This window comes from Panicum virgatum, chromosome 1K (assembly GCF_016808335.1).
Source record: "Panicum virgatum strain AP13 chromosome 1K, P.virgatum_v5, whole genome shotgun sequence".
Lineage (NCBI taxonomy): Eukaryota > Viridiplantae > Streptophyta > Magnoliopsida > Poales > Poaceae > Panicum > Panicum virgatum.
In genome coordinates, this window is record NC_053136.1 from 32,490,906 (window position 1) to 32,512,971 (window position 22,066).

At 48.8% G+C, this 22,066-nt stretch overlaps 3 protein-coding genes across 5 annotated transcripts in view; all 3 read left to right on the top strand.

Moving 5' to 3' along the window:
* Positions 1-649: 649 nt before the first annotated feature.
* LOC120654602 (11-beta-hydroxysteroid dehydrogenase A-like) lies at positions 650-1,621 on the top strand. The gene is made up of 3 exons (XM_039932177.1): positions 650-661; positions 696-860; positions 973-1,621. Exons 1-3 carry the CDS (start codon positions 650-652, stop codon positions 1,297-1,299), a joined length of 504 nt encoding a protein of 167 aa, XP_039788111.1. The 3' UTR covers positions 1,300-1,621.
* Positions 1,622-13,158: 11,537 nt separating this feature from the next.
* LOC120702861 (peroxidase 5-like) lies at positions 13,159-14,684 on the top strand. The gene is made up of 2 exons (XM_039986822.1): positions 13,159-13,465; positions 13,564-14,684. Exons 1-2 carry the CDS (start codon positions 13,265-13,267, stop codon positions 14,395-14,397), a joined length of 1,035 nt encoding a protein of 344 aa, XP_039842756.1. The 5' UTR covers positions 13,159-13,264; the 3' UTR covers positions 14,398-14,684.
* Positions 14,685-19,388: 4,704 nt separating this feature from the next.
* LOC120702871 (DNA polymerase epsilon catalytic subunit A-like) overlaps positions 19,389-22,066 on the top strand; it is a 31,125-nt gene continuing 28,447 nt past the window's right edge. Inside the window, exons 1-7 of one of the 3 annotated variants that reach the window (XM_039986834.1) lie at positions 19,389-19,792; positions 20,511-20,576; positions 20,650-20,709; positions 20,841-20,936; positions 21,210-21,370; positions 21,550-21,638; positions 21,726-21,943. In XM_039986834.1, the coding sequence (XP_039842768.1) occupies positions 19,586-19,792; positions 20,511-20,576; positions 20,650-20,709; positions 20,841-20,936; positions 21,210-21,370; positions 21,550-21,638; positions 21,726-21,943 (897 nt within the window). In that variant the 5' untranslated portion in view covers positions 19,389-19,585. Of the gene's footprint in view, positions 19,793-19,919; positions 20,043-20,510; positions 20,577-20,649; positions 20,710-20,840; positions 21,004-21,209; positions 21,371-21,549; positions 21,639-21,725; positions 21,944-22,066 lie in introns of those variants that run through there. The other 2 variants (XM_039986842.1, XM_039986849.1) reach the window with 2 other exon arrangements.

Consider the following 22,066-nt stretch of genomic DNA (forward strand, 5'->3'; position numbering starts at 1 on the left):
TATGTACCCTGTCTTTAGATTATCTCTCCATTTCCTGCTGCTTCAGCAGCAACTGGATATATGCTCCCTCGTCTTCTGAACTTGAGTCTTGTCTGACCATCACCGTGTTCGGCTGGTCTACAGCCCTCCAGCCCTACAATATTTCTCTCTCACACCACTCCAGCTCCAGCCACCAGCCACCAGCCAGGTAACAATATTTTTCTCTCACACCACTCCAGCTCTAGTCTCCAGCTCCAGCCTGCCGAACACGGTGCATGTCTGCATCGCTGCATCTGGGCCATCAGTGAACCATCTGGTCGCCAATGCCGGGGCCTGGTCCATCTCCTTCTTCGACGAAATCACCAACATAACTGCGTTCACCAAAATGATGGTAATCCAATCGAGTGCGATGTGAATGAATTCAACTGTTCAAGCGGTAACGTATATATGGTGATGTTTTTGGCATGCTTCTATACATCACGGACGTGAACTTCTGGGGCTCTGTCTACCCAACCTACTACGCCCTGCCACACCTCAAGGCCAGCAGGGGAAAGCTCATCGTGTCTTCCTCCATAGCGGCGACGGCGCCTACAATGTAAGCAACCGAGAAACAATTAATACTCTCGTCGCCTGAAAGAAGTTTATATCTCAGCCGATCATCGATCACCTAATGCTAATTATGGCTTCTGAATATTGAAATTTGCCTGTAACAACAGGCCACCAAGGCAGCACAGGTCAGGTTCTACGAGACGCTGAGATCCGAGCTTGGCTCGGAGGTTGGCGTGACGATACTGACCGCCGGGTTCGTGGAGTCAGAGATGACCAAGGGCAAGGCGATCCAGAGAGACGGCGAGGTCGCCGTCGACGAGGAGGCCAGAGATGTAAGTTGTAACAGGGACAGATTCAGTGTTTCAGTCAACGAACACAGCTTCCAACCTCCAAACTGTTTCACTGATGAGCAAATAAATAAAAATTCCTCTAATTGGTCTGCAGGTGCAGATCGGGGTGTTCCCCGTGGCCCGTGTCGAGAAGCTGTGCGAGGCGGCCCTGAACATCATCCGGAGAGGCGACTGGTACGTGACATGGCCGTCGCTGTACCTGACGCTGCCGCTGATCGCCTGCCTCGCCCCCGAGGTCTTGACCTGGCAGTCCTACGCTCTGTACAACGCCAAGAAGGGGACCCCGCCGCTGAGCCAGAGGATGCTGGACGCCACCGGAGCCAAACGGTTCTACCCGCCGTCGCTCCGGAGCCATCCAGGCATCAAGACGGACAAGACTGGTGATCAAAGGGAAGAAGATGATGCAGCGTCAAATGTGTAGTGTAGCGAGCCACGCACTCTTTTGTGGTGAAGGAAAGTGCTCAGGAAAGGCTGCAATGGCTGTGTTTCCCAGGGTTTAATTAAAAGTATAGAATTCAAGAGTGACTGATCGAGTGAGGACTGAGGAATGGTGCTGCCATGAACTGCTAGCTGGGGTGTTGCTGTGGCAAAAAGAGAGATAATCCTTTAATTTTAAATTGATTGCCCGAACAATTGAGCCCAACCCTAACTCCATCTCACTTTGGAGCAGCCAAAACTCTGATCTGTATTCCATATGCACGCAAGATTCAAGAATGCAGAGCCAATCGTGGATTTCGGCCTAACCCATGTCAGAGTTGAGCCCAATCGCGCCCATGGCCTAAGTTCGGTGTCAGCCCAACGACCAATATGGATTTGGGCTTATTTAATTTAGGGAAAAGTCTATTTTTGGACCTTGAACTATCATGATAGTCCGATTTTGAACCCTAAACTACGAAACCGGACATCTCACACCCTTTAACTAACCAAACCGTGCAAAATACCCCCTCGAGCTAAAACCAGACCGGTATTGCTATGACGTGGCAGCGGTTTTGTGACGTGGCTGCCAGCCTGGCGACTCTCTCTCCCCACGTCTCTTTCTCTCTCTCTCCTCCCTGCTTCTCCTCCGCCGGCGAGCGGCCCAGCCTCCTCCCAGCGGCCGTCCCTGCGCCCGTATCCGCGCGCCGTGGCCGGCCACGCCCGCACTCGCGCCCGTGGCCGCCGGGGGCCGCGGCGGTGCATCGGGCGGGGGTCGGGGCATGGCGCGGCGCCCCTCCCCTGCTTCGCCTCCGCCGGCGAGCGCCCCTCCCCTGCTTCCCTCCGCGCGCGCGAGGCGGAGGAGCGGCGGGGCGAGGGTGGGCGAGAGGGCGGTGGCGCGGGCGGGCAGGCGGACGGGACGGCGGAGCATCCTCCCCGCTCCTCTCTCCCCCTCCCTGCGGCGCGGCGCAGCGGGCAGGCGGACGGGGCGGCGCGGTGCACGGCCAACGCGGGCGGGCAGCCGGCGCAGGCGAACTGCTGTCACGGCGGGCCACCGGAGCGGCGCGAGCTCGAGCTCGGCTCGCGCGCGGGCGGAGCGTCGCAGGCGGGGCGAGGGAGGGCGGGCGGAGCGACGCGGACGCTCCTCCCTGCTCCCTCCTTGCGCGCGAGGCGGAGGAGCGGCGGGGCGAGGGCGGGCCACCGCCGATTCCACCGCCGATTCGAAGCTCGCCGGGGAGGAGGAGGCCCGCCGCCGATTGGAAGCTCGCCGGGGAGGAGACCCGCCGCCGATTGGAAGCTCGCCGGGGAGCTCGCCCGCCCGCGGGCCGCAGAGGCGCGGAGGAGGCGCCCCCCTGCCGGCGCCACGCTCCGCCGTCCGCGCTCGCCGCCGAGGGAGCAGGGGAGGGTCGCCGCCCGGCGCCCGCGCACGGAGGAGGATGGGGAGCAGAGGGGCCACCGCCGGAGCTCGGGAGGGAGGCGGCGCAGGGGAGGGGGAAGGAGGCCGCCGTGCCTGGCCCTCGCCGGCCTGGCTGCCGCGCAGCTCCGCAGGCCCGGGGGAGCGGGAGCGCAGGGGAGGACGCGGCGGCGACGAGGCGGCGGCGGTGGCGGCGAGGCAGCGGCAGGCGCATGCGAACGGGTGACGCGGCAGGTGCTTGGCCCACCTCTCTGTGAGAGAAAGAGAGAGGAGAGGTGCCACGTTGGATGGGTGACGTGGACAAAACCGGGTCGTTTCGGTTCGAGGGGGTAATCTGCACGGTTTTGAAGAGTTGAGGGTGTAGGATGTCCGGTTTTGTAGTTCCGGGTTGAAAATCGGACTAACGTGATAGTTAAGGGTTGAAAATTAGACTTTTTCTTTTAATTTAAAGCTAAGGGCCATCTTATATATTGTGGCGGAGCCCACCATGGATCAAATCTTTGAAGTTACACACGCGGGCGTGCACTTTTAGTAATCTACTTAGGGAGTGTTTAGATATGCTCAAATAGTGGTGCTAAAATTTAGTCCTAGATGTGCTAATGGGCTAAACATGAGCTAATGAGAGCTAATAGGCTCTAACGACCAAATTAATTAGCCATCATCTATGTGATTAGATCAGTAATTAGCCTGTATTTAGTCCTACTATTTATCTCTTCTCTATCTCTTCTCTACAACTAATAAAACCAAGAGGGCGACGGTACGTCGCGATACCGTCGCCTCCCCCCAGCCCGTCGTAGTCCCTCTGGGAATTTTGAGCCGTCCGATGCCTGGTTGCCGCTCGGATCTTCCTTTCTTTCCTTGCGATATGAACGCCGCCGCTCTAGCCTGGTTGCCGCTAAGATCTTTTGACGCGCTTTCATCCTGCCGCAACTAATGTTCCGCAATCAGTGGGAGAAAACGAGGGCAGGAAAACGCGCACAGTTTGATTTTCATCGCGTGTGCTCTTGCGGCGGCGGAGGCGGCGTCGTCCCTATCGTTTGTTTTGCGTGCATCAGATTTCATCACCATCGGAGGGAGGAGAGTGGACCTGCTGCACGGTCGATCCTGCATGTGCGTCTTGCTGGTCCCTGACCCGCCATGGCCACCGCCACCCGAAGCTTCGGACTCACCGTCGACGACCCTCCCCCGTCCCTCCTCGACCTCCGACTGCAAAGACGGAACCCAGGTGGGCTACTCGTCCTCCCCGGCCTTTCCCCCACGCGAATCTGTCGCCGTGCCGCTGGGAACGGCCGCGCCACCGGCCCACCGCGATGGTCTACCTGCACCGCCGGTCCGCAAGCCATGCGCCGCCCCTACACGACCCTGTACCTGGTCGATCTCCTTCGTGTCCTTGCGCGGTCTGCCACGCGGCCACGCCGCTGTGTGCGTCCGGTGGTTAGAGAGCTGGGTAGGGAGTCCTCTACTTCGCGGCTGTTGCCGGCCGCAGGTACGTTCTTACCATCAAATTCCTGATCGAACTGCAGCGCACAACAAACTCCCACAGCGGCGGCGGCCAGTGCTCGATCGAGCCACCGAGGTCCTGATCGAACTCTAAGTAAGAGACCTCGCTCCTCCCGATGAAGAGACGATCAGGTAATTGAGTTAAATGCTGTCGCATCACCTGTTTGCGAGCGGAACCTGTTGGTTTCCATTTCAAAAAAGGCCATTATTACGACTTTAATAACATGTGTTCATAGCTTTGCTATATAGGAGTATATGGACAGTTTTAACGTAATAAAAAAATATCATGTATATAGCAAAAAATTTTAGTATTTGTGTATTGCATTAGTTGTATTTTTGTTGCACGCAGCAACGCACGGGCATACTCCTAGTCATGTAAATAATTAAGTGGGCTAAAGTTTAGCATCTAGGATCCAATCAAACACAGGCGAGCACTTTTTATTTTGGCCCGCAATCCATGATGAAATTGCGTGGCGGCCGGCTGGCGGTTTTGGTATTTCCTTGGCGGTTTTTGTCCCTCAAGGTAATTTCATTTTGGTGTAGATTATAAGGTTTACTCATAAGTATTGATTTGTATACTGCGTGCTCGTGGTTTGTCCTTATAACCTAAAACAATCTGGACGTCTTGCTCTCCACTCCCGGTCCTTGCTCATTTTCTTCTAGATACCAGTAAAACAATGTTTTGATTAGAGAACTTATAGCAGTATGGCATTAGAGATAAAAATTGTCTAATGGCTTGCATTATTCTACCTATTTGTTAACACATTGTTGCTTGAATACATATATTGAGTTGCATATCTGAAAAGTCAAAAGAATTGCCCGGATAAATACATCGAGATTGCCAAGTTCTTAACCATTATTAACTGGATAAATGCACTGAGTTGCCTATAGTAAAAGTGCTGAAATGCTTCTAGTAATTGATAAATTGCCTATATAAAAGTATTGAAAATGCTTCTACACAAAAATGCATATTGCAAAGTATTGAAATACTTATGTCGTTGAAATCCAAATGCAAATATCAATAATATCTCCACCAAACAACGTCAAAATCCCAAACGAGCACTGTGGATGCAAAAGGATTTGGGGGATGCGTGATATATGATAGCACCTGTGTGGATTTGCACTTTCAGATCCCTCCTCGAATCACCAAGGCCACGAGTGTCGTGCTGCTGCACCCTCGCGCACCACATCCGCATGAACTCACCTTGTCCTGATTTGCTCTTGCACACCTCGCCACAAAAAAAAGCCAACGAGGAGGAAGCCCCTAGGTCCGGGATACATAGATCTGCACATAGGGCCGGCGGATCCCCCCCCCCCCCCGCGTGACCACAGCCGGTGGTGGGATGGCCGCTATATGGCAAGCCAATGCACCCTAACAGGAAGCACACGTGAGCAGGGGGTGGTGGTGTGGGGCGCGAGGGAGACGATCACGACTCAGGAGCATGCAGATCCAGGGTGAGGAGCATCTGGCAACCCGACAAAGACCATCAGCACGACCTGCAATGAGCTAGCATCCATGGCGACCTAGGGTTTGCAGGGTAGAGTGGGAAATAGAGAGGTGGGGGAAGATATGGGTGAGGGGGAAGAGGCCCGGGGCGACAACGGTGACCGGAGCTGGCCGAGAAAGGGGGCGACAAGAGGGAGAGAGGGAGGTAGGGGGAGGAGGAGGGAGAGAGAAGAAACAGGCAAAATGGAGACTACTCATGCTAATTAATTCTCTTGCGCTTTCGTCCTCGCTTCGCGCAAAAGGATCGATTCGGAATTAATACGCTTCCCGGGACCGGCTATTTAAGCTGGTCTGTCTCTCCATCGGATTCCAGTATGGGACTAAACTGGAAATACTGTGCCGAGCTACAGTACCCCCCCCCCCCCCCCGTGGTGCTACAGTAGCACACTACTACAGTACCGCAAATTCGGTCCATCCCAACATGGCCTATGGGCTTGATCTGTTACAGTCCCTCTCCTCCGCGGGGCGGCGACTCGAATCATTTATGGGCGCCGCATTGCCGCACCGGCGTGGGGCCTCAAGAAAGCGTGGCTTCCCCATAAAAGCATCATGATTACGGGGGAGCCGTGTACGTAGGTGGCGAGGAAGCCGGCTCGGGGGGACGAACCTCGGAGGTGCGTCCCATCAACTGGTGGTGAACGGTGGGGCGGGGCTCGCACCTGCCATCGCTCAATATGTTAAGACCACCCTGGGCAGTGGAAGTTGCGAACCGGGGGTGGGTAGTCGCACCATCTCGAGCGGCCACTAGCCTGGGGTAGGCCGGAGACAACCCGAGGCATCCCGAAGGGTCACCCTGGGAGTGTCAGGGAGGGTCCCACCGACGGCCGCCCCTGATAACCCTACAGCAGGACGGTGCCCCCCTCCACGGGCGGGCATTCAAACCAATGGACAGGTGTGCTCACCAAGCCACAAGCAGGCTATAAATAGAAAGGTAGTGAGACATGTAAAGAGATCAGATCCCTTAAGACCCATCGAGCTCAGAGGAGGAGAACGGATAAAGAGCCATCACACATACAGGACGTAGGGTCTTACGCCTCTAGGCGGTCTGAACCTATCTAAACCACCGTGTCCATCTCACTCCTCATTGAGAGAAATCTTACTGCATGTTACACCCTTAGCCGAATCTCTAAACAGGGGTTTCCACGAATTCCTGCTAGCTTTACTCACCCACGCACGGACAGCTAGAGAGGGGAGGGGAGGAGAGGACCAGTAGGGAGGAGGGGGCCGCTGCGGCCGGCTCCTGCGCATCCCGGGAATCGAGGGGAGGGGAAGTGGAGGGGGAATCGAGGGGAGGGGGAGGTGAAGGGGTAAGTGATGGGTGGCAACAGTCGAGTGGAGGGGAAGCTACGGTAGGGGAACTGAGGAGGGCGGCGGCGTGGGGAGGGCCGCGTTGCTATGCCTGCGTAGAGGAGGAGGAGACGGGGCAGGTGGTGCAGGGCGTGAAGGGAGAGGAAGAGAGAAGGATCTGGATGGGGGGAAATGAGATTGCAACTGCAGGAAGAAGGAAAAATAATAGGGGGTATGACCCGGCGGTGATATCCACCACCACCGCCGGGTCGTATTACGAACCGGCGGTGATGTCTGCTATCATCGCCAGTTCGAATCAAACTAGCGGTGATAACGTGTTTGCGATAATAGTTTCTATAGTAGTACTGTATGGATGCGGCCGTGCCAACTTGCAAACGCATAGCTGGCTTGAAACTAATCTTTACCTTCTTATATTATTGCTTTTCATGGGTCCGTCCCTGCTGGCCAACACAGTGGTGGCGATGACGATGCGGTAATCATCGAAATATTGGAAAGGAGGAAGGAGCTGATGGCGTGAGCCCCACCTAGCAGTGAGGGAAAATGAGCTGTTTAGAGAGCGTAGCTAAATCTTCGCCTCTAGAGGCTAGGTTTTTTTTAGATAATGGAAAAGAACATCCGACTTCACCCTCCTCATCGGGGGGGGGGGGTTAGACCCACCTTATTACACGTAGTAGCAACCATACCATGTTCTCACGATACGATGAAAGCATACAACATTATTATTGAAAGACAATCTGTAAACTAAAAGGCCATCCATGGGGTGCGAAGAAACGAAGAGTCAACATCTCCAGCAAACGACATGCCTGAATCAATCTCTCCTTTTGTTCCTCACTGTGCTGCAACTGCGCCCAATGGCGTAGCAAATACGTTCCCCTGAATAAAACCTACAAAAAAGTTTTTGGCTGACATTTGTTAAAAATAACATCATTCCTAGAGAGCCAAATTACCCAACACATAGCCGATATGCCTGTCAATAAATGTAATTTTGGTTTATGACCCCCTTGTTTTAACCAATGATTAAATAAACCATCAACATTCTTTGGTGGTGCTAAGCCAAAAACTAAGTGAATTGCATGCGAAAAGAATTTAGCGTAAGCACAATCCAAAAAAAAAGGTGTTGGATACTTTCTTCCTGGTTACAAAAGCTGCAAACTTTACTTCCAATCCAATTTCGCCTAGCTAAATTATCCTTTGTAAGTAATACGCCCCTTTTCAAGTACCACATAAAGATTTTAATCTTTAATGGTATCTTTGCCTTCCAAATCTCTTGAGAAACATTTACACCACTATTAACAAGATTTTTATACATAGAGTGTACCGTGAAGCAGCCATTAGCCTGTAGGAACCAAGTGAAGGTATCCCTCCCCTGTTGTAAATTAATGTTCAACAACATATGCACCATACGGAGCCAGTTATGTAGTTTATCCCCCACTAAAGCTCTCCTAAAGGAGATATTTAGTGGTGTGGTGCTAAACACTTCCTTTACTGCAGCGTGTCATCGACGAACAATGTTAAATAGAGATGGAAATTGGGATTTCAATGTCTGGTTTCCAAGCCATATGTCTTTCCAAAATCTTATTTGTGGACCATCTTTAAGCGAAAAACGTCCCAAGCTAAGAAACTTATCCTTCACCCCCCCCCCCATTAAGCTAGTCCAAAAATAAGAATCACCCGGCTTCTTATTCACTTGCCCTATAGTTTTATTCTTTAGATATTTATTTCGCAGCAACTCTTGCCAAATGCCTTCTTCATTGCATAGCTTAAATAACCATTTACTAAGCAGACATTTATTTTGAATATCTAAATTTTGTATTCCCAAACCACCTTGTTCTTTTGGTTGGCACATCAAAGTCCACTTAACTAATCTGTACTTTTTCTTGTGTTGGTCATTTTGCCAGAAAAACCTTGATCTGTAATACTCAATTTTTAAGAACTCTTTGGACCTCAAAAAAAAGATAGCATAAACATAGGTAAAATGGATAGCGCAGAACTAATCAGTACCAACCTACCACCTACATATAAGAGCTTGCCTTTCCAACCACTCAGCCTTTTCTCGATCCATTCCTCAATTATTTTCTACTCATTGTTGCTAAGCTTTCTAAAATGCATCGGAATACCTAGGTAGCGAAAGGGATATGAGCCAAGCTTGCAACCGAACAGACTTGAATACATTAATTCGTGTTGTTTTGCTTGACCAAAGCAGAATATCTCGCTTTTATAAAAATTTATTTTAAGGCCAGATAATTATTCAAAGAGACATAACAAGAGTTTCATGTTCTTTGCTTTGTCAATATCATGGTCCAAAAAATGATTGTATCATCTGCGTATTGCAAGATAGATAACCCCTCTTCTACTAGGTGAGGTACAACCCCTTTCACTTGCCCATCTTCCTTAGCTCTAGCAATGATGATAGCCAGCATATCGACCACTATATTAAATAGTATTGGCGATAGTGGATCACCTTGTCGAAGCCCCTTTTTAGTTTGAAAATACGAGCCTATTTGATCATTCACCTTTATCCCCACATTCCCTCCTTTTGTAAATGCTTCTATCCATTTGCACCAAACATCAGATAATCCTTTCATTCTTAGAGTTTGTTGTAAGAAATCCCATTTCACTTTATCATAAGCTTTTTCGAAATCAATCTTAAAAATAATCCCATCTTGTTTTTTCGTATGTAATTCATGTAAGGTCTCGTGTAGGACAATAGCCACTTCCATTATATTTCTTCCTGCTAAGAAAGTTGTTTGTGAAGGCCTAATAACCTTTTGGGCTACTTTTGCAATCCTATTCGTGGCTACTTTTGTAAATATTTTGAAACTAACATTCAACAAACAGATAGGCCTGTATTGTTGAATTTGTTTCGCATCACTGTTTTTAGGCAGCAGTATTATTGTCCCGAAGTTTAGGTTATGGAGAGGCAGTGTACCATTATGGAAATCATTGAACAAAGCCACTAAATCATCTTTGATAACATGCCAAAAAACTTGATAGAGCTCAGCAAGGAAACCATCCAGACCCGGAGCCTTATTATGCTCCATCTGGAAGATTGCTTCCTTCACCTCTACTTCAGAGAACTTTTGTGTTAGTAATTCATTTTCCTCGCTCGAGACTTGTGGGATGTCATCACGACGTGACTCGCCCATCGACACAGAGGTCCCACCGGAAGGTCCAACAAGGTTCTTGTAATATTTAGTGATATACCTTTTTAACACAGTATCACCAGATATCACACCTTTCTTTTGATCAAGCTGGAAAATCCTTGTTTTCCTATGTTTTCCGCTAGCCACTAATTGAAAATATTTAGTGTTTGCATCACCTTCTAAAAGGCCCCGAGTTTTTGCTCGCCGGTAGGGATGTAAATGGTACGGATATTTTTTGACTGTATTCGAATTCGATCCGATCTGAAAGGGGTTTTATCCGTTCGTATCCGATTTCGAGTATCCAATATCCGTAACCGATCCGTATCTGAATGCTCAAAAGTTACATTATTTTTATGATGTCGATATCTATTACAATCTTATCCGACAAAAACTAACATTATCCGTATCCGACTCCGTATTCGAACACAAATATGAAAACAAATACGATATCAGTGATATCCGTCTGTATCCGAACCGTTTTCATTCCTACTCAATGGTACCATTTTAGTTCTTCCCTTGGAAGTTCTGCTAGTCTCTCATTCAGTACATGTTTTAAATTGACCTCCTGAGATGTCAGCAACATTGTTTCACTTCTAGAGGCTAGGTGACGTGGCTATTATGCAGGTGTTGCGGTAAGCACACACTTGTCGATGATAAACAGCTGTAGTCATGAGTTTTTCATGTGAAATGAAAACGTGGGCATTTGCAGTTCAAATTATCGGCATATTTACTTGGGTATATACCAAACTAGCTAGTTCACAGGGATCCTTCATGGAAATTAAAGGCTGCTGGTGACGTCAAATCCTAAAATTGGGGGGGGGGGGGGGGTGCATCGATAAATCCATATGTGTCTCTGTATTGGATATTGAACTTTGAAGAGTGGCCTTGGATTTTTGTCCTATATATGCCCCACTTTGACCAAACGCTGATCGGTCTCCTCTATCGGTTTATCCCAACTCATTCGAAAGGGAAACTGCGGTGTACGTACGTGCATATATGGTTCACTAGCAGGCGCTCCCGTTTTGGCGCGTACGGCATCGACCTTTTGCCCAAGTTGCTTGCCATGATCGAGACATCTTCACAGTGTCTGTTTTAACTCGTTCCCTCGTGCCAAACTAAACGAGGAAGCTGCTGCTCGAATGCTGGGCCGTCGTCTTGCTGTGTGCAGTCCCAGCTGATCACTTTTTACTGTTGCGAGTTTTCTCATCAGCGAGAGCCGCGAGAGAGCGAGGTCAAAGCACGCAAGTGGTAGCTAGCTAGGTCATCCTTGAGCTGAAGAGAGCGAGGTTGCATGCCGCCGAACTGGGGAAAACCTTACAATGCAAGTGATCGAGTTGGCATCCACTACTACTAATCTCCCGGCCCTTTGATCGAGCAATGGATGAACAAGATCGAAAGCCATTGATGAGCGAGCTTCATGGATCACGAGTTCGTCGTCGCCACCCCTTCGCTCAAGCTGACCGGCCGGCCAGCCGTGCAAGTGCGACTTGCCTCTTTATTTGTCGTTCGTGCACGGCTACCTGGGCTGACTATCTTATTAATAACTTGCGTCGTATGCAACTCAGCTGGTGGCTGGTGGAGACGACGGCCGGGCCCGACTCGCGACGACCGTGGAAAAAGCATCCACACAACATGACACCCGAAGAGCATTATTGTACACTACGGTTCGGTATATGACGAATAGTCTGGGGAGCACACGTTTAGTGGAGTACAAGTGACGAGCCTATAATTTCACTGTCGTCTATCGATCTCAAAGCAAAGTACTACCACTAGTAGTGTTTTTGTATCTACCGCACTGCTGCTAGCTCACAAGATGATTAAGACCCAATTAACATGCATGGCGACATCGTCGTCTACCTCTAAATCTAAACCACTAATAATTAACCAACAAGAAGCCAGCTATATATGCATGCATTCAGCCATGTTTAATTTGCCGCCTCTCTGTGCAGTGCGTCCTCACGCGTCGTGCCAAACTAACCCAAATGCTGGCTATGGCTGGGCAGAAAACCCGATACCCGATACCCGAACCCGAAAAACCCGAGCCCGAACCTGAAAAGTCCGAACCCGAAAAACCCGAACCCTAATTCGGGTTCCAACCCACGGTACCCGAAATTAATACGGGTAATTCGGGTATTGGGCCACGGTACCCGAAATACCCGAACAACCCGAAATGATTTGTTTTTTCATCTATGATTTGATTTGTGTGCTTCAAAACTATGTTTATTAATTGTGATATGTGAAGTGTGAACTGTCACGGTTTGGACGTGTGAAGTGTTAGTTAATTTCGTTTGAACTGTCAGTTTGGACGTGTGAACTGGATGTATGGTTGGGTGTATTTGATTTGATTTTATACTGCATATGTGGAGTTCCAGAATTTCGGGTAATTCGGGTAAAACCCGAACCCGAATTTTCGGGTACCCGAATTTTCGGGTTCTTCTTTTTCCCAACTGATTTCGGGTATCATTTTTGGAAACCCGAAATTCCTAAAACCCGAACTACCCGACCCGAAAATTTCGGGTAACCCGAATGCCCGGCCCTAATGCTGGCACAACCCGCTAGCTAGCAACGTAACCAGCTGAATCAGTGTCCCTATCCAACTCCACACCCATGACCCATAAGTATATAAAATTTCATGGTCAAACTCATCTTACCCTAGAAGTTACAAAAAAGACAAATTTTCTGACAAACAGTAATGGTTCAAATGCGCCCTAGTAGCTAGGGAGAGCAGCATGCATGATTGAGCTGCACGTTCTGCCGCGCCCTTTGGTCAATCATGACCTTAATTTTGGCTGCAAAGTCAATGCATGCATGTCTATGCATGGATGGATGGCAAGCAACGTATGCCTAACTGCTGCTGTCTGCATGCGAGCCAATCAAGGCCACCACTCTCCCTGCACTCATCATCACATCGCTCGCGGCCGGCTTCGTCCGGCAGCTGCCCATCGTGCGTATAAATACCCCTGGGCAGCAACCCAGCAAGCAAGCTTCACAGCACACACACACAGCATTAGCTCGCTAGCTAGCAGCAGGCAACACCCATCGATCGATCAAAACACATTCGATCGAGAGGCGCGAGCTGCAGATCGTCGGAGATCAGACGATGGCGAGGCTCAACGCCGCCGCGCTACCTCTGTGCGTGGCACTGCTCGCCCTCTGCCTCGCCGGGCAGTCGGCCGCCGGCCGCTACTACTCGGACAAAGTCCAGGACAAGGTGAGGAAGGAAGTGGAGAAGGCCATGGCGTACAACCCCAGCGTCGGCCCCGCCCTCGTCCGCTTGGTGTTCCATGACTGCTGGGTCAATGTAAGTACGACAGCCACCGCCACGTACAGATTGCTCCATCATCATTCTGATCATCAACTGATGCGTCAGAAATGGCTCGCCTCTCTCTCTATATATAGGGTTGTGATGGATCCGTGCTCCTGGACAAGACGCCCACCGACGGCACCAACACCGAGAAGAAGGCCGTCAACAACATCGGCCTCGCCGGCTTCGAGGTCATCGACACCATCAAGCAGAAGGTCGGCGCCGACGCCTCCTGCGCCGACATCCTCGCCTTCGCGGGGCGCGACGCGGCCGACATCCTCAGCGGCGGCAAGATCTTCTACACCATCCCTGGCGGCCGCAAGGACGGCGTCGTCTCCTCCGCCGCGGCCGCCGACGCCAACCTCCCCGAGTCCACCTTCGACTTCGACCAGCTGCAGACCAACTTCGCCGCGACCGCCCGGAACTTCACCGTCGAGGAGCTCGTCGTCCTCTCCGGCGCGCACTCCATCGGCGTCGCGCACCTCTCGTCCTACAAGGACCGCCTCGGCGGCGCCGACGCCACGCCCATCGACTCCGACTACCAGTCGGCGCTCACCAAGGCCACGCCGCCGGAGCTGCTGGGCAAAGGGCAGAACCCGACCTTACCCAACAACCCCCGCGACGCGACCGCCGCATTCCAGAAGGACGCCGCCTACGACCCCGCCGCCGTGGGGGTCAGCCCGACCAGGGGCGTCCTGGACAACAGCTACTACCACAACAACCTCATCAACAAGGTGCTCTTCAAGTCCGACTGGGTGCTGCGCACCGACAGCTTCGCCGCCGGCAAGCTGCAGGAGTACAAGGACAACGCGGCGGAGTGGAACTCCGACTTCGCCGCCGCCATGGTCAAGCTCAGCAGCCTGCCTGCGCAGGGCAGGAACCTGGAGATCAGGAAGAACTGCCGGTTCACCAACCAGCAGTACTACTAGTACTAAGACTAGACCAAGCGCTTAATATATAATTGCTTCAACGATGAGACATGCATGGCGCCAATAATCCAATATCCTAGCTCTGCATCGGTTACAGTTCGATCTATTTGTGCTTATTATTTTTCCCTTTCCTTCAATTAATTCTAACGGTTTACTGGTTACAGCTGATATATATGTATTGATTGCACAATAAACTGTTTTATAGATCATCTGATGTATTTTGTTAAGGAAAGAAATTAAACAATGCTCTGAACGAAATATATGGTCATGTTACTATTGTCCAAGTATATTGCTATCACAATGTGTAACAGTGCTTCTGTTTTGAGCGAGCGGTACGATGCTTCAGATTCAGAAGAAGCAAAGATCAGAAGTTTATTTCCATTTTTTAAAAGAGAAAAATGGACAACCTGGCTCCTTTATTTTCCTCACTGTTTTGGACGACGTTTGAATCTAAGCCTTAAAAGAACGGTCGTATTAGTTCAGACAAGTTCAATTAATTTGTTTTGGTACGATCATTTGGATCTTATTTGCAACTTGTTTTCTTTTTCTTTCTTTTTCCTAGCGAAATATGCCACAGCCGCTACATCAACTTAGCATGAGGCCCGTTCTGCAACTATCTGTACCATTACTGTACCTGCTGTTCGATTATTTGTGTCATCCTGAATTAACATAGGGTTCGCTTGTTTTCTTGCTATTCCTTAATTATGTCCCGTTTGGATCATCTTGGACTAAAGTTTAGTCCGAACTACTAAACTTTAGAAGACTAATAGGTAACTAAACTTCAATGCATGTCTGTTTGGATTCATGCATGAACTAAACTTTAGGTGTGAAACCATTTAAATAAAACACATAAATGAGTGAAACTAAATTTTAGTCCGAATTAGGTGGATTCTACGAACTCATGGACTAAACTGTAGTTGGGATGAATAAGCTAAACTTTAGACCTACCTGTTTGGATCATCTAATGGACTAAACTTTAGACCTCTCCATGGACTGAAACAGGACCTTAACTATTTCTACTATTAGACGAAGGTCCCGAGGATTAGGTACAGTTCAATTGGTGTGATATTCGTCGTAACCAAACAAAGTAGTGTTCTGTATAAATGAACAAAATGGTCCATATACATCCAGATCAAACGTTCTAAGTAACTACACCTACTTTAGGCCCCGTTTGGATCACCTAGGATTAAATTTTAGTCTAAGACTAAACTTCCGGTGACTAAACATTAGGTAACTAAAACTTTAGACTATGCATGTTCGAGTCCATGAACTTAGGTGGGACATATATATAGAAATATCATTTTTACCCTTTGATTACACTGCTATTGTGCCTACATACGCATAGTTATGGGTAGTTTGGTCTTTTCATAGTTTACATGTTGGTTTTAGTTCAAATTAGGTTGGTTTTGAGGACTAATGACTAAAATTTTTAGTTTACATTTTAGTCCACTTATTTGGATTATCTAATGGACCAAACTTCAATCTACTTATTTCGATTAGGAAAAAGTCCACTTTTGGCCCCTCAAATACTGTGTTGGTCTAATTTTAATCCCCAACTACAAAACCGTCCGGTACCAGTAACCCAACTGTCAAAACCATTCACTTTTAGCACCTGGGCGGAGGTAAGGCTGTTTTGACATATGTACTGTTGAGCAGTTTTGACCACGCCACGCTAGCGTTGACCGCCACGTAAGATGCTGGCCTGCATCTCAACGACATGTGGGGCACAACTCCTCCCCTCCCTCTCCCGAGCTCGAGCAGCAGTGCCCTTCCCCCTCCATGTCCCATGCCTCCCTCTCCCCGAAGAGCCCCGACACCTCTCTCTCTCTCTCTCTCTCTCTCTCTCTCTCTCTCTCTCTCTCTCTCCAGCCAGCCCGACGCCTCTATGAAAGCATCTAGGCCCCTAATTTGAGTTTGATAATTAATGACAATACTCGTGGACTAACAAATTTCTTAAAAGAAATAAGTATAAGTTGACCCGTGAAAAATGTACATGTGTTAATGTCATGAAAAGATTTGGAGATGATATGGATGGAAATGCTCAAGGCAAAAGTATAGAGTTAGGGCTCTTTCTATTTTGCTGGTCATAAGGTAATTAGAGGATGAAAAATGACCAGATTAATAGTCGCCTATTCACCCCTCTCTAGTCGATATCCTAGATCATATACTCTCCCTCCCTCTCCTCACACATCTTACTCCCCAAGCCCGAGCCCAGCGTGCGTGGAGTTGTAGCCTCGGTGGCGGCGGCGGCGGCGGCTCTTCCTCCCTCTCCCTAGCCCCAGCGTGGTGTTGCCTCTCCCTCCCTCTCTCAAACCTCGGCGAGCAGGATCCTTGGCGGGTTGCACTGGTGCGGGCGAGGCGGCAGGGCCCGAGGACCCCGAGGGGAGACCCCTGTCACGGCGGAGGAGCAGGTGCTGGCCATGGCGGACGGCGGCAGCTCCTGTGGCCCAGCTCCTCATCCCCTCCTGCGTCACGCGAGTAGCCGCTTTGCTCAAGATGACCAGCTCCTTGCCCGCATGCGCGCCATGGCAGCTCGGGCCCGCACGACCGCCATCAAGGTCGGCCTTTGCAGCTCCTCATCATGCTTCAGGACGATGCACCAGTGCCTGTTGAGGCAGGAGATCCGCGCAAGGTCGGGGAGGTAGGGGAAGCAGGCAAGGAAATGGACAATGAGGTTGGTTGGGAGGTCCGCTCATGATGTTGATGAGCTCTACTATGCTCTCTCCCTCTCTCTAAGTCTCTCCCTCTCTCTCTAGGCTGCCACATCAGCGCCACGTGGCGTTTGACCGCCAAAAACCACCACCACGTCAGCGTGAAATCCAAAAAAAACCAGCTCAGGGTATAAAATTGACCGGTTTGTAAAGTTAAGGTACCTAAATTAGATGGTTTGAAAGTTTGGGGGGGGGTTTCAAAATTAGACTTCGCGAAGAGTTGAGGTGCCAAAAATGGAATACCTAATGGACTAAACTTTTAGTCCTTGGATCCAAATAGAACCTTAGATCCACGGTTGCTCCTTCATCCTCTCAAGCATGGTAGATTGAGGGGGCCACAAGGTAACACGCAAATCGGGAGCGTGCATGGTGTCAATGACACCTATACGCTGGTCAGATCCACATCTGGGTGATGCAGATAGTAGTGGTGGTGGGGTTACTGCTAGGACTAGAAGAGGCTTCAGGTAGATGCTAGCCTCTCCCTGAGTTGTGAGAAAGAAGAAACTTGAAAGAAGAATGGGAAATGGAAGAAGAAATTTGAATTGAGCCTTTTTTCTGTGCTTTCAGCAATTATATATCCTCTCCACACTTGGCTACCTAGCATTTACGATAGGCACGATAATAGGTACACCAGAGGTGCGTCCTTCCCAGTCCTCTCGTACTAAGAAAAGATCCTCTCAATGCTCTAACGTCCACACGGGATATGGACGGAGCTATCTCATAATGTTCTGAACCCAGCTCACGTACCGCATTAATAGATGAACAACTCAACCCTTGGAACCACCTACAGCTCCAGGTGCGCGAAGAGCCGACATCAAGGTGCCAAACCTTTCCATCGATGTGGACTCTTGGGGAAGGTCAGCCTGTTATCCCTAGAGTAACTTTTATCCATTGAGCGACGACCCTGCACCGTCGAATCACTAGGGCCGACTTTCGTCTCTGCTTGACGGGTGAGTCTTGCAGTCAAGCTCCCTTCTGCCTTTGCACTCAAGGACCAATGTCTGTCTGGCCCGAGGAAACCTTTGCACGCCTCCATTACCTTTTGGGAGGCCTATGCCCCATAGAAACTGTCTACCTGAGACTGTCCCTTGGCCCACGGGTCTTACACAAGGTTAGAATTCGAGCTCTTTCAAAGTTGCATCCCACTGATGGCTCAGACCCCTCAGAAAGGGGCCTTTTTCGCCTTCCACATAAGCTGTGCAGGAAAGGCCCAAAGCTAATCCTAGAGAACAGTAATGTCTCATAGAGTCTTTCTGTCTAGGTACAGTTAGTCCGCATCTTCACAGACATATCTATTTCACCGAGCCTCTCTTCAAGACAGTGCCCTAAGGCCAGTCTCAGTGGGAGTTTTATGGGCACAGATACTTAGATTGAGAACTAGGTAACCGTGCCAGATGAGTTTCATGGTGATGAAACTCTCCTCATATCCCATGAAACTCCAACCTTCTCTCTCCTTGCCACGTCAGTAAAATTGATGATATTTAATATCATGAAACTCTCCATGAAACCCCCACTGAGACTGGTCTAAGCGTCTGGAGTTAAAATGGGCCGGGCCCGCGAAAGAAACAACAAAAGAAATGGAGGAAGGGGTGCAAATGGGAGGCAGAAAAGGGCTTGTTTGCACAACTTGGGCTTCGAGATCCATGCAAATTTAGAATTTGTAGGAAAACATAAAGTGATTTAAACACATATATTCAATTCAAAACACTAACTAATATTGTAGGAGTGATCAACTAAATACCTTCAATTTACCCACGGCTGCGACAAAAGTGACGGTAGTGACGGAGGATGTTTTTCTCGCAAATATTAGGAGTCGCTCGGGCGACTGGCAGTCAAACCATCGCACAAGGCCCAATAATTATTTTTTTTCTGGAACAAATTTTTTATATTGTTTGAATAATTAAAAAATTATTCCGGAATATTTTTTTATTCTGAAATAAATTTGACTGGATTACATATGTGGACCGATTTGTTAAACTATTTTAGGCTTAAAATATAAAATCTTGGCTAGTGTGATAGGTTGGCTGGGGTCACCCGCGTGACCCCCAGCAGCACCCGTTTTTCTGGGCTTTGTCCGGGCTAGGCTTTGCGTTATCTGGGCTTCAATTTTTCTTAGTGAGTCAGGTTAAGTGGGTGGGCTCGATCCTTTGTCCTCTAAGGAATGCAGCAAAAGAGGAGGCAGGAGCCCAAAGCCCCAACGCAACAGGTTCCAGGCCTCCCGGGCGGTTTTGGGCTCAGAAAAGAAGAAAAAGGAGGAATGCGAGGAGGAAGGAACCCCGCAGTCAGGCTGAGACCGCGCGGGAAAACGCCTCGCCGCCTTCAGTTCTTGGCGCTCATTTCCCGTTCCAGAAAGACCCCAAATCTAGGGTTCCCTGATCCCCTTCCCCGTCGTGCAACGGCAGCAATCAAGCGGCCACCCGGCTAGCAAGTCTTCCCTCCCGCGTAGCCGAGCCGCGCACACCCGCAAGCTCGCGAGCATGAGCGGCCGGCGCCGGCCGGCGGCTGGAGGAGGCGGGGGAGGGGGAGGCGGCGGCGGCGGCGGGAACTGGCGGAGGAGCGGCTCGGCGGCGGCGAAGGAGCAGCGGCTGCGTCTCGGCGCGGAGGAGCTCCTCGAAAGCCGGCTGGGATTTGCGCCCTACACCGACGGGGAGCGGCGCCTGGGGTGGCTCCTCACCTTCTCGCCAGTGAGTTCGATCTCGATTTCTCTGTCCCTCTTCGTTGCAGTTGTTCTGGGTCGAGTCTCAAATGGGGCTCGATTGGGGAATTAGAGGCGGAGCTGCGTAATGCAGTGATCTGCGGTTGGAGTTGAATGGGAAATTCATGAAAATGGGGTCAAAACTAGTAGAAATCAGCAGATCATCAAGAGATTCGGAGCTTTTACTTTCTATTTTGCAAAATGCCTCTCGAGTGAGCTACCGCGGGAATGGGAAATGGGTAAGCATAACTTATACTGTCTGGTCAGTGAATTTGCTGCTTATATAGCTCTACCATTGCACTGGATAAGACTTTACCACAAATTGAGGGAAGAACAAACGCGAAATATTTTTTTGGGGTGGTGGGGGGCTAATTACTAAGCTGCGGGCTCTTCTAGATTCACACTGGTAGGACTGCTCATTGGATCTTGATGTAGCTTATTGTATACAACTGATTCACTTATATACTCTCTTGAAATAGTACCAAATTTGTCCTTCTAGTGCTATACGTAGTGCAACTAGGGAAATTACTGGAACTGCATCTGACTTAAATAAAGTGATTCAACGCAGATGGTTCACAAGAAATTCAAAGGACCTATATGAAGACTTTTACTCTAAGACCAACTGCCATTAGCTAACTTAAAGTTTCTTGATTTCAATAGAAAAATTGCAAGAATGCCATTTAACCTTACCCCTATAACACCTGCAGTCATCATGGGAAGATGAGGACACTGGGAAAATCTATAGCTGTGTCGACCTATACTTTGTGTCACAGGTAAAATTTTTGCAGTTGCAATACAAAGCCTGTTTGAATTCCCACATGTCTAACTTTGTATGGTTTCCTGCAGGATGGTTCTACTTTTAAAGTTAAATACAAGTTTAGGCCTTACTTTTATGCTGCGACTAAGGTGAGCTTGAGATTGAGCTTTTCTGAGGGCTATTTGAATACTCCCGTTATAGAATTCAGTCATGGAGAGGCTGAACCTTTTCTGATGCAGTTTTTGTTTCCTGGTGTTCTATTTTTATTTATCTGATGCAGGACAAGATGGAGTTGGAAGTTGAGGCTTATATCAGGCGACGTTACGAAGGAGAGATTTCTGATATAGAAATAGTTGAGAAAGAGGATTTAGATCTGGTATGTGCCTTGCTTTGCATGATTAATCTGATATTCTGTTGAACCTCCACCATGAAATGCTATCACGGTGCTGCTTTTGGCTAATCAGCTCAAACTGGATGCTTCAAATGTTCAATTAAAATTTTAAATGCACAAGCTAGTTTCTAATATATTAAACTGATAGGTTATTGTATAAATTTGAGTAAGGAATGTTCTCACGCTTTTGTTTTTTTATTCCAATGTATCTGGGCCTGATGTAGCATATAATATTTAATAACTCCACCCCTGTTGCAGAAAAATCACCTTTCTGGCTTGAAGAGAAAATACCTGAAGCTTCAGTTTGATACTGTACAGCAGCTAATGCGTGTAAGAAATGACCTATTGCATGTTGTTGAGAAGAATGAAGAAAAATTAGATGCTGTGGAGGCATTTGAAACAATCCATGGTGTAAAAAGGTGTCTATAAACTTTTCAATATCAAGCTTATTCTGGTCTAAGACATTTTAATGATTTCTATGCATAATAACTTATATAGTTCTTTTTTCTTAGTTTTATTTGGAATAGAGTTTACTGCCTTGCCCATTTTTGTGTTTATTTGTGAACTTATAGTCTGTTCCTCTTGTGCACTATGACAGGGTAGAAAGGCCACAAGATTACATAAATTACATCATTGATTTACGTGAATATGATGTTCCATATCATGTTCGTTTTGCTATAGATATTGGTGAGCACTACACCTTCAAATCCTTTATTTTCTCACATGCTGATTTGTCACTGACGCTTTGGTACTCCAAAATCAAAATGTTCGCAGATGTGAGATGTGGACAATGGTATAATGTTAGCGTATCTGGTTCTGATGTTTTACTTCAGAGAAGGGAAGACCTGCTTCAGCGTGCAGAAGTGCATGTATGTGCGTTTGATATTGAGACCACAAAGCTGCCCCTGAAGTTTCCGGATGCTGAATACGACACTGTAATGATGATTTCATACATGATTGACGGGCAAGGTTACCTGATAATTAACAGAGAGGTTTTGACTTACAATTCTTTGCTCAACGCTTGTTATCACCTTCTGGTTTATTATATCCATTTATGTCTTACAAGATCCTTCTCTCTATTTCCTGGGCATACTGCCTAGCCTTGAGCTGTTGAG